Source organism: Trichechus manatus, unplaced genomic scaffold (genome assembly GCF_000243295.1).
Source record: "Trichechus manatus latirostris isolate Lorelei unplaced genomic scaffold, TriManLat1.0 scaffold00042, whole genome shotgun sequence".
NCBI classification, from domain to species: Eukaryota; Metazoa; Chordata; class Mammalia; order Sirenia; family Trichechidae; genus Trichechus; species Trichechus manatus.
In genome coordinates, this window is record NW_004443978.1 from 10,038,412 (window position 1) to 10,056,813 (window position 18,402).

At 39.7% G+C, this 18,402-nt stretch overlaps 1 protein-coding gene across 1 annotated transcript in view; it reads right to left on the reverse strand.

Moving 5' to 3' along the window:
• Nucleotides 1-18,402, reverse strand: part of ZNF133 (zinc finger protein 133) — a 40,284-nt gene that overhangs the window by 8,658 nt on the left and 13,224 nt on the right. Inside the window, exons 3-4 of the mRNA XM_004376439.2 lie at nucleotides 17,041-17,167; nucleotides 16,476-16,571 (exon numbers count right to left, since the gene is read on the reverse strand). Of these exons, the coding sequence (XP_004376496.1) occupies nucleotides 16,476-16,571; nucleotides 17,041-17,167 (223 nt within the window). The remainder of the gene's footprint in view (nucleotides 1-16,475; nucleotides 16,572-17,040; nucleotides 17,168-18,402) is intronic.

Consider the following 18,402-nt stretch of genomic DNA (forward strand, 5'->3'; position numbering starts at 1 on the left):
TAAGATTTTTCTTGTATCCTGTTTTCTTCATTCTCCCTTGCTTCCGAAGGGGTGAGACCAGTGGAGTATCTTAAATGGCTGCTCACAGGCTTTTAAGACCCCAGATGCTACTCACCAAGGTAGAATGGAGAACATTTTCTTTATAAACTGTGTTATGCCAATTGAGCTAGATGTTCCCCGAGACCATGGTCCCCACAGCCCGCCGCCCAGCAATTCAGTCCCTCAGGGAGTTTGGATGTGTCTATGGAGCTTTCGTGACCTTTCCTTGTACAAGTTGTGCTGGCTTCCCCAGTACTGTGTACTGTCTTATCGATTAAGGACATATATGAAAAACCAACTACCAACATTATATTTAATGGAGAAAGACTGAGAGCTTTCCTGTTGAAATCAGATACAAGACAAGGGTGCTTGCTCTTACCACTTCTATTCAATATTGTATTATCAGTTCTAGCCAGAGCAATAAGAAAAGAAAAAGAAATAAAAGGTATCCAGATTGGAAAAAAAAGAAGTAAAATTATCTCTATTCACAGATGATATGATCCTATGTATAGAAAATCCCAAAGAGTCAGCAAGAAAACTTCTAGAACTAATAGAGGAACTTAGCAAAGTTACAGGGTACAGGTTCACCAAACAAAAATCAGTTGGGTTTGTATACACCAGCAATGAGAAATATGAAAGGCAAATTAGGGAAACAATTTCATGTACAATAGCATCTAAGAGAAGATTAAATACCTAGGAATAAATTTAACCAGGGATATGAAGGATTTATACAATGAAAATTATAAAACACTGCTGAAGGCGTTAAAAAAGACTTTAAAAAGTAGAAAGATGTTCCATGTTCATGGATTAGAAGACTTAATATTGTTAAGATGTCAATGCTACCCAAAGTGATCTACAGATTCAATATAATCCCCACCAAAATTCCAACAGCCTTTTTTACAGAAATGCAAATGCCAATCTTCAACTTTATATGGAATGGCAAGAGGCCCCAAATAGCTAAAGCAAAGCTGAAAGAGAAGAACACAGTGGGACTCACACTTTATGATTTTAAAACATACTATACAGCTACAGTAATCAAAACAGCCTGGCCCTGGTATAACAACAGACATATAGACCAATGGACTAGAATTGAGATTCCAGAAATAATCCCATACCACAGATCAATGGTCAACTGATTCTTGACAAGGGTGGTCTAAGTCCATTTGATGGGGAAAAAAAGTCTCAATAAATGGTGTTGGGAAAACTGGATTTCCACATGCAGAAAAAAGAAACAGGATCCATGCCTCACACCATACACAAAAACAAATTCAAAATGGACTAAGGACCTAAATGTGTACACTAAAACCATAATATCCTCTGAAGAAAGTGCAGAGGCAATAATAACAAAAGCACAACAGCAAAAGACAAAATAAATAAATGGGACCTCATAAAAAATACTTTTTTTATTCATCAAAGGACTTTACCAAAAATGTGAAAAGACAAACTACTGACTAGGAGAGTATCTTTGAAAACCACATATCTGATAAGAATCTAATAACCAAAATATACTAAAAAAAACCTTGACAACTTAACAACAAAAAGACAACCCAATTATAAAATGGCCTAAGGACTTGAACAGACATTTCACCAAAGAGAATATTCAAATGGCCATGAAACACATGTAAAGATGCTCAACGTCATTAGCCAACAGAGAGATGCAAATCAAAACCACAATTAAATACCATTTCACTCCCACTAGACTGACTACCCCCATGCGTCTGTCAGTTTGTCATACTTTGGGGGCTTTTGTGTTGCCGTGATGCTGGAAGCTATGCCACCAGTATTCAAATACCAGCAGGGTCACCCATGGTGGACAGGTTTCAGTAGAGCTTCCAGACTAAGACAGTCTAGGAAGGAGGACCTGGTGTCTACTTCTAAAAAAAAACTGGCCCGTGACAACCTTAACAGCAGCAGAACACTGTTTCATATAGTACCAGGAGACGAGCCCCTCAGGTTGGAAGGCACAGTGAAGATGACTCTGGGGAAGACCTGCCTCCTCAAAGTAGAGTCAACCTTAAGGGAGTCAAGCTTTTGGGACCTCAACTGCTGATGCGGTATGACACAAAATGAGAAGAAACAGCTGCACGCATCCATTAATAATCAGAACCTGGAACGTACGAACTATGAATCTAGAAAAATCGGTAATTGTCAAAAATGAAATGGAATGCATATACATCGATATCCTAGGCATTAGTGAGCTGAAATGGACTGGTATTGGCCATTTTGAATCAGGCAATCATATGGTCTACTATGCCAGGAATGAAAAATTGAAGAATGGCGTTGCATTTATCATCAAAAAGAACATTTCAAGATCTATCCTGAAGTACAATGCTATCAGTGGTAGGATAATATCCATACACATACAAGGAAGACCAGTTACTACGACTATTATTCAAATTTATGCACCAATCCCTAAGGCCAAAAATGAAGAAATTGAAGATTTTTACCAACTTCTGCAGTCTGAAATTGATCAAACATGCAATCAAGATGCATTGAAAATTACTGGTGATTGGAATGTGAAAGTTGGAAACAAAGAAGGATCTGTAGGTGGAAAATATGGCCTTGGTGTGAAAGAAACGATGCCGCAGATCGCATGATAGAATTTTGTAAGGCCAACGATTTCTTCATTGCAAATACCTTTTTTCAACAACATAAATGGTGACTATACATGTGGATCTCACCAGACAGAATACACAGGAATCAAATGACTATAACTGTGAAAAGAGACAATGGAAAAGCTCAATATCATTAGTCAGAACAAGGCCAGGGGCCGACTGCGGAACAGACCATCAAACGCTCACATGCAAGTTCAAGATGAAGCTGAAGAAAACAATAACAAGTCCATAAGAGAGACAAAGGACAACCTTGAGTATATACCACTTGAATTTAGCGACCATCTCAAGAACAGATTTCATTCATTGAACACTAATGACTAAAGACCAGATGAGTTGTGGAATGACATCAAGGACATCATACATGAAGAAAGCAAGAGGTCATTAAAAAGATAGGAAAGAAAAAAAAGACCAAAATGGATGTCAGACAAGACTCTGAAACTTGCTCTTGAACGTCGAGTAGCTAAGGCAAATGTAAGAAATGATGTAGTCAAACAGCTGAATAGAAAATTTCAAAGGGTGGCTCGAGAAGACAAAGTAAAGTATAATGACATGTGCAAAAACCTGGAGATAGAAAACCAAAAGAGAAGAACATGTTGGGCATTTCTCAAGCTGAAGGAACTGAAGAAAAAATTCAAGCCTCCAGTTTACAGGGTTTCTACAGGGAAAATATTCAATGATGCAGGAAGCATCAAAAGATGGAAGAGCCCAGCTACCACCAATGACCACCCTGCCAGAGAACACAACACAGAGTCCCAGATGGAACAGGAGAAAGGTGGGGTGCAGAACTCAAATTCTATTAAGAAGACCAGACTTAATGGTCTGACTGAGACTAGGGGAACCCCAGAAAGCATGGCCCCTGGATTTTCTATCAGCCCAGAACTAAAACAATTTCTGAGGCCAACTCTTCAGACAGGGACTGGACTGGACTGTGGGATATAAAGTGGTACTTGTGAGGAGTGTGCCTCTTAGCTCAAGTAGATACAAGAGACTAAACAGGCAGCTTCTGTCCGGAGGTGAGATGAGAAGGCAGAGAGAGTTAGGAGCTGGTTGAATGGACATGAGAATCAGGGGTGGAAAGGAGGAGTGCGCTGTCACAGTATGGGGACAGCAACTAGAGTCACATAACAATGTATGTATAAATTTTTGTACGGGAAAAAATAAAAAGAAATAGGGAAAATGGGAGGAAAAAAAAAGTCCCCCATATGACTCTGCTGATCACCCATATTTTGGGATCAGAGTTCATTCGGCTAGTCTCAGGATTGTATGAGTCAGCAGAAAAATGCCTATTACTAATAGTGAGGGAATAACGTGTGTTTGTGTGTCCGTGTGTGTATTGTGTGTGCATGCGTTTTAATGTTTTTTCACCCCCTCCCACTGATAATATGGCAAATCTTGTGAATGTGTGTCTGTCTATGTGTTGGTGATTTTAAGGTAGGAATTTGTTATGGATTGAATTGCATCCCCCAAAACTATGTATCAATTTAGCCAGGCCACGATTCCCAGTATTTTGTGCTTGTCCACCATTTTGTCATCTGATGTGATTTTCCTATGCGTTGTAAATCCTATCACTATGACATTAATGAGATGGACTAGCGGCAGTTATGTTGATGAGATCTACAAGATTAGATTGTGTCTTAAGTCAGTCTCTTTTGAAATATAAAAGAGAGAAGTGAGCAGAGAGACACAGGGACCTCATACCACCAAGAAACAAAAGCCAGGAGAATAACACATCCTTTGTATCCAGGGTCCCTGCACTGAGAAGCTCCTTGACCAGGGGAAGACTGATGACAAGGACCTTCCTCCAAAGCTGACAGAGACAGAAAGCCTTCCGCTAGAGCTGATGCCCTGAATTTGGACTTGTAGTCTAGTAGACTGTGAGAGAATAAATTCCTCTTTGTTAAAGCAAAAAAAAAAAAAAAAAGAAGACAGAAGAAATATACAGTCACTGTACCAAAGAGAACTGGCTGATGTTCAACCATTTCAGGAGGTAGCATATGATCAAGAACTGATGGTACTGAAGAGGTCCAAGCTGCACTGAAGACACTGGCAAAAAACAAGGCTCCAGGAATTTACAGAACACTAATTGAGATGTTTCAACAAACAGATGCAGCACTGGAGGTGCTCACTGGTCTATGTCAAGAAATTTGTAAGACAGCTTCCTGGCCAACTGACTGAAGAGACCCATATTTGTGCCCATTCCAAAGAAAACTGATTCAACAGAATGCAGAAATTATTGAACAATATCATTAATATTACACACAAGTAAAATTTTGCTGAAGATCATTCAAAAGCAGTTGCAGCAGTACATCAACAGGGAACTGCCAGAAATTCAAGCCAGACTCAAAGAGGACATAGGACGAGGAATATCATTGCTGGTGTCAGACGGATCCTGGCTGAAAGCAGAGAATACAAGAAAGATGTTTACCTGTGTTTTATTGACTATGCAAAGGCATTCGACTGTGTGGATCATAACAAATTATGGATAACACTGCAAAAAATGGGAATTCCAGAACACTTAATTATGCTTATGAGGAACCTGTACATAGATGAAGAGGCAGTTGTTTGAAAAGTACAAAGGGATACCGTGTGGTTTAAAATCAGGAAAGGTGTGCATGGGGGTTGTATCCTTTCACCATACTTATTCAATCTGTATGCTGAGTGAATAACCCAAGAAGCTGGACTATATGAACAAGAATGTGGCATCAGGATCAGAGAAAGGTGCATTAACAACCTGCTATAAGCAGGTGACACAACCTTGCTTGCTGAAAATGAAGAGGACTTGAAGCACTTACTGATGAATATCCAAGACTACAGCCTTCAGTATGGATTACACCTCAACATACAGAAAACAAAGATCCTCACAACTGGACTAATAAGCAACATCAAGATAAACGGAGAAAGACTGAAATTGTCAATGATTTCATTGTTATTTGGATCCACAATCAACGCCCATGGAAGCAGCAGTCAGGTCATCAGACGACGTATTCTGTTGGCCAAACCTGCTGCAAAAGACCTCTATAAAGTGTTGAAAAGCAAGGATGTCACTTTAAGGGGTAATCTGTGCCTGACCCAAGCCATGGTATTTTCAATCGCTTCATATGCATGTGAAAGCTAGGCAATGAATAAGGAAGACCAAGTAAGAATTGATGCCCTTGAATTATGGTGTTGGCGAAGAATACTGAATACACCATGGACTGCCAGAAGAATGAACAAATCTGTCCTGGAAGAAGTACAGCCAGAATGTTCCTTAGAAGCAAGGATGGCGAGACTTTGTCTCATATACTTTGGATATGTTATCAGGAGGGATTAGTCCCTGGAGAAGGACGTCATGCTTGGAAAAGTGGAGGATCAGTGAAAAAAAGAAAGGCTCTCAACAAGATGGACTGACATAGTGGCTACAATAGGCTCAAGCATAGTAATGATCTTAAGGATGGTGCAGGACCACGCAGTATTTCGTTCTGTTGTATGTAGGGTCACTATGAGTTGGAACCGACTCAGTGTCACCTAACAACAACACCTTCAATTCAATTTTATAAAACAGAGACAGAAAATTTCTTACCCAGGAAAAGATACTCTCTGTGCATGAAGTACATATAAAATTGTCCCAAGAATTTTAAAAATTAAAACATATACACAATTCCTTAAAGTTATCTGTAACTCTACCCTTAAAAAAAATGCTCAGTAAAAAGAAAAATTTCCAGCAGCTCCCTGTCCCATTCTCTCCATTTCTATCCCCAGAGGTAACAACTGTTAATGGTAAACATACTCCTACATTCATATAAACATATTGATACATACTCATTTCAAACACTTATTTAACAAAAACTGAACCACACTACAGCTATATATATATATATATATATATATACATATATTTTTAAATTGTACTTTAGATGAAGGTTTACAAAACCAACTAGCTTCTCATTAAACAGTACACATATTGTTTTATGTCATTGGTTAACAACCTCACCACATGTCAACACTCTCCCTTCTCGATCTTGGGTTCCCTATTACCAGGTTCCCTGTCCCCTGTTGCCTTCTAGTCCTTGCCCCTGGGCTGGTGTGCCTCTTTAGTCTCATTTTGTTTTATGAGCCTGTGTAATCTTTGGCTGAAGGGTGAACCTCAGGAGTGACTTTGTCACTGAGTTAAAAGGGTCTCTGGGGGCCATTCTCGGGGTGTCTCCAGTCTCTGTCAGGCCAGTATTAGTCCAGTCTTTGTTAGAATTTTGTTCTACATTTTTCTCCAACTACATCCGGGACCGTCTACTGTGATTCCTGTCAGAGCAGTCAGTGGTGGTAGCCAGGCACCATCTAGTGTACTGGACTCAGTCTGGTGGAGACTGTGGTAGTTGTGGTCCATTAGTCCTTTGGACTAATCTCTGCCATGTAACTTTAGTTTTGCTCATTCTCCCTTGCTCCTGAAGGGGTGAGACCAGTGGAGTATCTTAGATGGCTGCTCACAGGTTTTTAAGACCCCAGATGCTACTCACCAAAGTAGAATGGAGAACATTTTCTTTATAAACTATGTTATGCCAATTGAGCTAGATGTTCCCCGAGACCATGGTCCCCACAGCCCTCTGGCCAGCAATTCAGTCCCTCAGGAGTTTGGACTGTCTATGGAGCTCCCATGACCTTGCCTTGTACAAGTTGTGTACAGCTATAAACATTGCAACTTTTTCATGTAATAATATATGATTAAGTATCTGTTATTCTTTTTAATGGTTTCATAGCACTTGCCTATACCAGGCCATAAATTAAATAATGTATTAATTATCTTTTAAATGTAATAGACAACATATTCCTCTATTAACAGAGCTATACAACGTCTGCCAAGTTTAGGTGTTACAAACAGAACTGCATTATATACCCTTTACGTAATGATATTATTAGTTTGTGGATGTAATCTAGCCAGAATATATGAAACACAATGACCAATTTTTATAAATGCTGTGAGACAGTCCCCTAAATGATAGGAACATCCACATGTTTTGAGAGTGCCCATTTTCTCTCTATCCTCACATATCCAGGATGCTGTCAATCATTTCAATGTGTGCAAATCTGATGAGGGGAATGACAGTCCATGTTGCTTTAATTTGTGTTTAGTTAAATAGAGAGGTTACATATTTTTACGTGTGATCACTGGCTATTTTAATTTCTTCCTCCATAATTTACATGGTCATGTGAGTTGCCTCATTTTCTATTGATTGTAAGGCGGGTATTTTATACTATTAATTGACCAGTTTTTGACTTGTTCATCTTTTTCATTATGGTTTGTGGCCATTTTGTCACACACACAAAGAATTTCTCCACATTCAATGCTTTATTCTAGTATTTCTTATAGTAAAATATTTTTAGTTACAGCTATGATCAATGGAGCCCTGGTGGTGTAGTGGTTAAGAGCTTGGCTGCTAACCAAAAGTTTGGCAGTTCAACTCTACCAGATGCTCCTTGGAAACCCTCTGGGGAGTTCTATTTTGTCCTACAGGGTTGCTATGAGTCGGAATCAACTCAACGGCAATGGGTTTGGTTTTTCTTTGGTTTATGATCAACGTAAAAATTTTTAGATATGACACAAATTAGGAATTTGAATTTCTTCTTTAAAGCACAGTCAGTTATCTCACAGAGGCATTTCTTAAGCAATCATGGTGTGACATACCTTTTACTATATGACTATACTCCCATTTAGATATGGGCCTGTTTCTGAACTTTCAGACCTAAAGGTTTGGTTAAGCCACAATATTAAACTGCTTTATTTCACTGTAGTGTGGTTGCAACATCTTAGTATCTATTAAGGCAAGCCACATCTCTTGGTTATACTCTTTCAATACTGCCTTGGCTATTCTCACTCATGTATCTTGTAAAGCAAACTTTATAAAAAAAGCTACTTGTAAGTCTATTCAGACTCTTATTCTCCACAAGACTGGATTCTGTTTAATACATTATTTCACTTACATATTAATTCAGGAAGTATTCAAATCCTTGAATAATCAATCTTTTCATCCAGGAAGAAAGTCTGTCTTTCCCCTTCTTTATATCTCATTTTGTATGCTTCACTAAGGTTCCATTTTCTTCACACAAGTGATCTGACACATATAAAACACTCAGTGACTGCTAGCTTTTATTTGTATGTATTTTTCTTTCATCGAGCCATCTTACTAGTCTATGTAATAGTCATAACAGTATTTTAGAGTCTTCTGAATTTTCTAGGTATACAACCATATAACAAACAAATAATAATAATAAAAAAGACCCACTGATGATGCCTCTTGCATCAGCTTCTTGTCACACTGCATTACCTAGATTCTCCAGAACCACGTACAGTACTAGCAACAGTGAGTATTCCTATCTTGTGCCTAATCATAAAGAGAATTTCTTTGACATTTTCTGCTAAATACTCTGTATTTAGATTTTTTGTATTTTTTTTATTATGAATATTCAGGTATAAGTCTTCATGTAGACATATGCATCAATTTCTCCTTGGTAAATACCTAGGACTGAAAGTGTTGGGTCATATGGTTAAGCGTTTAACTTTATAAGAAACTGCCAAACTGTTTTCCAAAGTGGCTGTACCATTTTTCCATTCCCACTAGCAATGTTTGGAGTTACAGGAGCTCCATACTCTCATCAATACTTGCTACTTCACCTTTTTTTTTTTTTTTAATTTTAGCCATTCCAGTGTAGGTGTAGTGGTATCTCACCAAGGTTTCAGCTTACATTTCCCTAATGATTAACGATAAATCAAAAAGAAAAAAAACCAAACCCACTGCCGTCTAGTCAATTCCAACTCATAGCGACCCCATAGGGTTTCCGAGCCTGTAAATCTCTACGGAAGCAGACTGCCATATCTTTCTCCCACAGACCCACTGGTGGTTTGAACTACTGACCTTTCAGTTAGCAGTTGATCACTTTAACCACTGCACCACCAGGATTCCAAGGGTTAATGATAGTGAACGTCTTTTCATGTGCTTTTTCGCCGTTTGGATGTCTTCTTTGTCAAGTGTCCTTTCAAATCATTTGTCCATTTTTAAATCAGGTTGTTTGTCTTCTTACTGCATTTAAGAGTTACTCACACATTCAAGATTTTGTTGTTGTTGTTAGGTGCCATGTGAAGTGGGCTCCAACTCATACCAACCTTATGCGTAACAGAATGAAACGCTGCCCAGTCCTGCACCATCCTCATAATTGTTGCCATGTTTGAGCCCATTGTTGCGGCCACTGTGTCAATCCACCTCGTTGAGGGTCTTCCTCTTTTTTGCTGACCCTCTACCTTACCAAGCATGATGTCCTTCCCGATAACATGTCCAAAGTACATGAGATGAAGTCTCCTTGCTTCCAAGGGGCACTCTGGCTGTGTTTCTTCCAAGACAGACTTGTTCGTTCCTCTGGCCAAAAAAAACAAAACAAAACCCCAAACTCATTGCCACTGAGTCGATTCCGACTCATAGCAACCCTAGAGAATAGAGTAGAACTGCCCCAAAGGGTTTCTAAGGAGCAGCTGGTAGATTCAAACTGCTGACCTTTTGGTTAGCAGCCAAGCTCTTAATCACTGCACCACCAGGGCTCCACAATTTATAAATCAAGAGAAAAGGGGCCTAAGAATGAGAAATAGGCAACATTCCTAAAAAATACAAATGGCAAATAAACATTTGAAAAGTTGTTTGACTTCACTAATAAAAGAACTACAAAAATGAGATTCCATTTTTCCCTTATCAGATTATCAAAAATTTAAAAATATCAATACTATTCACTGTTATTTAAGGCATGGAGACATGGAGAATAACATACTACTATCAGCAGTGTAACTTTGTTCAAATTTATTCAGAGCAACCTTTTAAAAATGGAGATATAGTCTAATTTAGAATTTTGCTTCTAGTAATTGATGTTACAGAAATAGTCAAAACAATGTTTAAAATTCCACATGGTAAGATATTCACAGTAATACTGTTTATAATTAACAGATACTGAAATAAATAACAACCAATCCAGAATTTTTAATTATGAAATTATATAATGAATATTATATGAGGCATTTCTATGAAATAAGCAATTTGGAAAAGAGAATGTAAATTATTATACATAATTTAAAAAAAAAAAACTGCAAACACACATCTCTACACTGAAAAAAATCGAAACAGATATGCACCTAACTGTTAACACTGGTTACCAGCAGGGAATAAGAATGGGATTGGTGAAGAGAATCTTTAATTTCGATTTAAAAAATTTTTTTCAAATATTTATTTTTTCTTGAAAATATATTAACATTCATAACTTTCTTAAGAGTCCCATACTGATTGATAAAATTGTGAAGAATGTAAAAATGTTAAAATATTTAGAACAAATGAAGTTAATAAACATTTCAGAAAACATATATTAAGCAATAATGAAGTATTAGTGAATTATTATCAAGCATAACCTTAAAAAAAAGACCTCAGAATAAAAAAGGAAAGATAATAATTAGTGACCAAACAGACAAACAAAAAAAAACCCCGAGACTCAGTGAAAAAGTAAAAGAAATAGCAGCAACTCACTTTAACACTACTTAAATCACATCACAAAAGAGATATGTATAGAAATAGACACAGAAATTAAGGAGAAGGTCTGACAGTACACAACAAAAGATAGGGTGAAAATCCTGCTTCTAGTAATGGTGGAATAATTCATATTGGCCTAAATTCATATATGTTGAAAATATAGCTCTGGACAAAATACAAAAATCAACCATCAGAAGGCACTGGTGATTGACCAAAAGTGGCAGAAAGTAGAGTGAATCCGATACTTGGAAAGAGAGAACAGCTCTGGGTAGATCCCATTTTTACAGGTTTTTGCTTGAAAGCAGGTCCCAGCTGCAGAATAGCGAAAAATGGCAATCTTATTGGATTAAGGAATCAGAAGGAAGAGTTGGGGCCTATCACTCCAATAAGTGGAAACTTCCAGAAATGAAAGAATCACAGAAAGAGAGTCTCATAACCTGCATATAAGCTCTGCTCAACTCTCTGGTTGACATCTGAACTAGGCATGCACAAGGCAGACTGTAAGCAACCTAGCTAAGGCAAAAATTTTAAAAAGAACTGAACAGTGATTTCAGCTGCTACTACCCATCACAGTAGAGTCAGAGTGTGGAGTACAATCTCTACCAAATTAACTGAAAAAGAGAGAGAGAGAAACCAAAGAATTAACACTCTTCAGAAGACCATTAACATGTAATAGAATCTACAGTCCTTAAAATATATCATTTACAATGTCCGTATTATAATCTTGAACTACTGAGCATACATAGGCATATAGAAAAATGTGGTTAATAAATAAGAGACAATCAATGGAGATTGGCCACAAGATGATCTAGATGTTGGTATTGTAATACAAGGATTTTAAAGTAACAGCTATGTTAAACAGGGTAAAGGCAAATTTGTTCATAATTAATATACAGACACGGACTCTCATCACAGAAACAGAAAATTATAATAGAACTGAAAAATACAACATCTGAAATGAAAAATTCACTTGCCAGGACTTAACAGCACATTGGAAATGACAGAAGAGACAGTAAACCTGAAGACAGATCAATAGAAATTATCCAACCTGAAGAAAACAGAAAAGATTTTAGAGTATTGGACAAGCTCAATAACCTGTAGGACAATATAAAGATATAAAGGAACTAACACATGTACTTGGAGGCATAAAAGGAGAGAGAAAGAATGGGGCAGAAAAAACATGTGAAGAATTAACACCTAACAATTCCCTAAATTTGTTTTTGGACATAAATTTATAGATTCAAGAATCTTAGCAAACCCCAAGCAGGAAAAAGAAAAAGAAAAGCACACCCAGGCAAGCACATCATAGTCAAACTGTTGAAAACCAAAACACAGAGAAAACCTGGAAAGTAACCAGAGGGGGTAAAAAAAAAAAAAAAGACGTATTACATTCAGGGTAAAATGATGCAAATGACAGCTGACTTCACTTTAAAAACAACGGAAGCCAGGACAGTGAAACAGTATCTTTCAAGTGCTAAAAAAATATAAATTACCAACCCAGGGCAGCTTGAAAAGACAAAGTAAAGTATTATAATGACACAGGCAAAGACCAGAGTTAGAAAACCAAAAAGGAAGAACAAGCTCAGCATTTCTTTAGCTTGAAGAACGGAAGAAAAAATTCAAGCCTCGAGTTGCAGTATTGAAGGATTCTACTGCGAAAATATTAAACAATGCAGGAAGCATCAAAAGAAAATGGAAGGAATACACAGAGTCACCATACCAAAAAGAATTGGTCGACGTTCAACCAATTCAGGAGGTAGCATATGTTCAGGAATGGATAGTACTGAAGGAAGAGGTCCAAGCTGCACTGAAGGCATTGGCAAAAAACAAGGCTCCAGGAATTGACGGAATACCAACTGAGATGTTTCAACAAATGGATGCAGCACTGGAGGTGCTCACTCATCTATGCAAAGAAATTTGGAAGACAGTTACCTGGCCAATTGACTGGAAGAGATCCATAGTTATGCCTGTTCCAAAGAAAGGTGATCCAACCAAATGCGGAAATTATTGAACAGTATCATTAATATCACATAAAAGTAAAATTTTGCTGAAGATTATTCAAAAGTGGCTACAGCAGTGCATTGACAGGGAACTGCCAGAAACTCAAGCCAGATTCAGAAGATGATATGGAACCAGGAATATCATTGCTGATGTCAGGTGGATCTTGGCGGAAAGCAGAGAATACCAGAAAGATGTTTACCTGTGTTTTGACTACGCAAAGACATTCCACTGTATAGATCATAACAAATTATGGATAACATTGCGAAGAATAGGAATTCTAGAGCACTTAATTATGCTCATAAGGAACCTGTACAAAGATCAAGAGGCAGTCATTTGAACAGAACAAGCAGATACTACATCGTTTAAACTCAGGAAAGGTGTGTGTCAGGGTTGTATACATTCACCATACTTATTCAATCTGTACGCTGAGCAAATAATCTGAGAAGCTGGACTATATGAAGAATGCTGCATCAGGACTGGAGGAAGACTCATTAACAACCTGCCATATGCAGATGACACAACCTTGCTCGCTGAAAGCAAAGAGGACTTGACACACTTACTGATGAAGATCAAAGACCACAGCCTTCAGTATGGATTACATCTCAACATAAAGAAAACAAAATCCTCACAACTGGACCAATAAGCAACATCATGATAAACAGAGAAAAGACTGAAGTTGTCAAGGATTTCATTTTACTTGGATCCACAATCAACATCCATGGAAGCAGCAGTCAAGAAATCAAAAGACACACTGCACTGGGCAAATCTGCTGCAAAGATGCCACATCAAAGACTAAAGTGTGCCTGACCCAAGCCGTGGTGTTTTCAATCACCTCATATGCACGTGAAAGCTGGACAATGAATAAGACCAAAGAATCGATGTCTTTGAATTATGTGTTGGCAAAGCATACTGAATATACCATGGACTGCCAAAAGAATGAACAAATCTGTCTTGGAAGAAGTACAGCCAGAATGCTTCTTAGAAGCAAGGATGGCGAGACTGTGTCTCACATACTTTGGACGTGTTATCAGGAGGGATCGGTCCCTGGAGAAGGACATCATGCTCGGTAAAGTAGAGGGTCAGCAAAAGAGAGGAAGACCCTCAATGAGATGGACTGACACAGTGGCTGCAACAATGGGCTCAAGCATAACAGTGATTGTGAGGATGGCACAGGACTGGGTAGTGTTTTGTTTGGAACTAACTCAACAGCTCCTAACAACAATAACCAGAGGTTTCTTTTTAATTTCTCATACACAAATTTATACACATATTGTTTTGTGACATTAGTTGCAATCCCCACAATGTGACAGCACAGTCCCCCTTTCCACTCTGGGTTCCCTGTGACCATTCAATCAGTTCCTGTCCCTTCCTGCCTTCTCATCCTGCCTCCAGACAGGAGCCGCCCATTTGGTCTCGTGTATCTGACTGAACTAAGAAGCGCACTCCTCACATGTATTCTTTTCTGTTTTATAGTCTTGTCTAATCTTTGTCTGAAGAGTCGGCTTCAGGAATGGTTTCAGTTCTGGGTTAACAGAGCGTCTGGGGGCCATAGTTTCAGAGCTTCCTCCAGTCTCTAAGACCATTAAGTCTTATCTTTTTATAACAACCAGATTTCTATGTCCAGTGTGAAAATAACCTTCAAGAATGAAGATGAAGGTGAAATAAAGACATTTTCAGAAAAACAAAAAATAAGAGAAAACACTGCCAACTACACCATAAGAAATGCTAAATGAAGTCCTTCAGGGTGAAAGAAAATGATTATCATGTGAAAACTCAAACATTCAAGAAAAAAATGAAGAGCACAAACAGGATAAATATAAAAGTACATTTTTTCCTCTTAATTCTTTAAAATACATGTGAGTGAGAAAAGCAAATATTTTAATATTGTATTAGGGAGTTTATGATGTATGCAGATGTGATAATACCAATGACAGCTACAGAATAAAGCATGTTGGGGAAGGGAGTAACTGGGCTCCATCTGGCTAGGGAGGTCCCACCTTGTGACTGACTAGAAGCACGAGGAATGGTTTACAAAAAGCTCCCAACATAGAGGTTTCAGAGCCTCCTGGTTGACAAGCGCCTGGAGGGAGGCCCTGTGCTGAGACCACTCCTAGCCCTGGTAACGAGCTGTCCACACTTAGAGCTGCAATGGCATCAGAAACAGTGGAGATCAGAAACAGGCCCAGAGGCCGCAGTGTGGGGAGGAAGAGGCCCAGGAGAGCAGAGGCACAGGCCCACCTCGAGCTCAGGGGCCAAGTGGAGCATTTAGGGGTCGACCTTATTAGGGAGCTTCTTGGCTGAGAGCTGAGAGGGTGGTGTGCCCATTAGGACATTAGGAAACCCTCCCAGATATGGGTGAAAGAGCTGTAACACGCTTAGAGCTGTAGAGGATGGCAGTGACGGTGCCAGAAGTGGTGGAGACAGTCAGCAGACCTGGAGAGTGGAGCGAAGCAGAGATGAAAAGCTGCACTCACATGGGGCATGTCACCCCCAAGAGCTGCATGGCCAGGAGGCACCTCTGCCCCAGGGTGACGTCATGGAGCATTTGGAAGGGTAAGCAGGTCCTCTGTGCTGGAACCCCTCAGATCTGCCCCATGCAAACCTTCATGTTTGTATCTTTCTATGTTATATAAAAATAGTTATCACAGGTACGGTGATTCTGAGTTTTGTGGGTGTTACAACGAATTACCCAATCCAGTAAGGAGAGAGAGAGTGCTGTTGGATGGCTTATGTCAGAAATAAATGGAGAAGTTGGAAAGTGGAGATATATTCAAACTCTGCCTCATAGGAACCAGCTTCATGCTGATTCTCATAGTCAAAGTTATAGTAATGGAGTTATCTATTCACAATTTAAAATGCAACCATTAAAAAATGTAAAAACCATTCTTAGCTCCCAAGTGTTTTAGAATTCCATTTGAATTTCTCAATTGATTTTTTAGCCTTCCTTCCTCCCACTGAGCTTGTTTTCTTTCTCTAGCTCACTCAGTTTTTTCCACATTCTTATCTGGTTTTTGTTTAAAATAGTATCAACAAAATATGGAGAAGAACCGAGTAGGCTACAGAAGGCAAACCCAGTGAGAAGAAAGGCTTCGTAGGGGAGGAAGGAGACAAGAGACACCACAGAAGCCCCTCACTTAGTAAGGATGAAGGAAGGCAGTGCCAGGCAATCTAAACACCAGCCTAGGAGGTCAGAGAATAGCTTTCTCCCTAGTCCTGAGCCATGCTTCCTCCCTCCCAACCTGAGCTGCTGACTGCTCTGTGCCCCATCTCTCCAGTGTTCCTCACTCACCTGGACAGATGGCTGGTGGACATTTTTTCTCCTCTCTCCAGGTCTCTTTCCCTTGCTCTAGCTGGATGATGAGTTTTGGTTTAGAAAATGGAATTCCTGCTCACAAGAAAAGAAAACAAGGTGACTGTGAATTACATGCTCAATGGTCCATTCCAGAACTCACAGCCAAACTGGACGGGAACTTCAAAAGGTGGAATGAGAGACCTGAGAATAATGAGCTCTCAGCAATGGAAGGGATGAGTAAAGGTAAACAGGATAAGAGAGAGCACACTCCATGCTGGGTGACTGAACACTTCCCTTATTAGAAGATATCCTAGGAGGAGAGCCCCAGCTTGGGGGAAAAGGCCTAGAAATGCAGGTATCTCTCTCTCTCTCTCACACATACACACACAATCTCATTTTTAACTCTAGAGAATGCAAACCTTCCCTGGGAAAACAAGAAACAGAATGTCTTTGTTTTGGGGCCCAATGCAAAGACAAAGTCAAAAAAGCAAGATGGCTGCTTCAAGCATAGTCTAAAATGCTAAGTAGCAAGAATGTGAGTCCTAAGAGAAGCCACGCTTACCCAGAGAGACCAGGTTGCCATAGTTCTCCAGCATCACCTCCCTGTAAAGGGTCCTCTGAGCAGAGCTCAACAGCCTCCACTCGTCCTGAGTGAAATCCACAGCCACATCCCTGAATGCCATGTGTGTCTGTAACACAAAACACAGCCCTGCTCACCCAGGAGCCAGCCTTGCCCATGGGCCAGGGTGAGGGGCAAGAAGGCTGCCTTGGGGGAAGAAGGTGAGATATCGAGATTCTGCCTTTGATTGTGACCCTGGTGCCATGTGTTCCAAGACCTTTAAACTTCTATCTCTATCCAGCCAGCAGCATTTGTGGACCTATATATTCAAGGTCCTGAATGGGCTGTTTGGGGATGTACATGTAAAAAATAAAGAGTTCCTAGCTTTGGGGGACTTTAAATCTAGGCAGAGAGAAGAGCAAATAACATATAAAATTAAACAAGAGTAAAGAAATAAAATGAAAACCCTGTGCTACCTGGAAATCCAGACTCTAAAGTAGGGGTCAGCAAATTATGGCCAACAGGCTAAACTCGGCCCACCACCTGTTTTTGTAAATAAAGTTTTATTGGAATACAGTCAAACTCATTCGTGTGTGTACTGCCTTCTGCTTTTACAGTATAATGACAGAGTTCAGTGGTTGCAACAGAGACGATATGGACCACAACACCTAAAATAACTATCACCTGGCCCTTTATAGGAAAAGTTTGCTGACCCCTGCTTTGGAAGGTGGTGTTAGATAAAAATCCCAGTATTTGAGACTGCTTTAGTAAGGTGTCCTGGCTGAGAGAGGGTACAGATGCAAAACTTACAAGCCCTCGTCAGTCTAGCCCTCATCCTGATTTAAAAGCGGGGTAAAATCAGCAGTCCGTAAGGTTTTGTTTTGACTCACAGTGCATTAAAACTTTGTCTTTTTTCCACAGTTCAAGCACTGGTGGATGTCTCATGAAAACCCTGCCTTCTGGCTCCTCTTGAAAAATCAAGACATCTGAGCATGCCGGGCAAATGCTACAGGCCACCACTGGTTGCTTAGCCCAGCCGTGCAGTCAGCAGCTAGCCAGAGGTCTTCCTGGTCAGCCTCTGTCTCTCAGGCTACCAGACGGTTTGCTCTGTAATCGCCCCTCAGCACATCAGCACTCCCTGAGCACCAGACCATGTTTCTCACACTAAGCCTTTGTTGTGCTTTCCCCAAGGACGCTCCCTCTGGGCTGCCTTCTGTCAAATTACCTGTCTCACCTGCCAGCTCCCCCTTCCTAACCTGGGTGGTCCTGCGAATGGCTTTAAGACACCCACCCCTGCCAACAGTACCAGCAGTCACAAGGCCCACGCACACCCAACATGCACACAGTCACAAGTGGAAAAGCGAA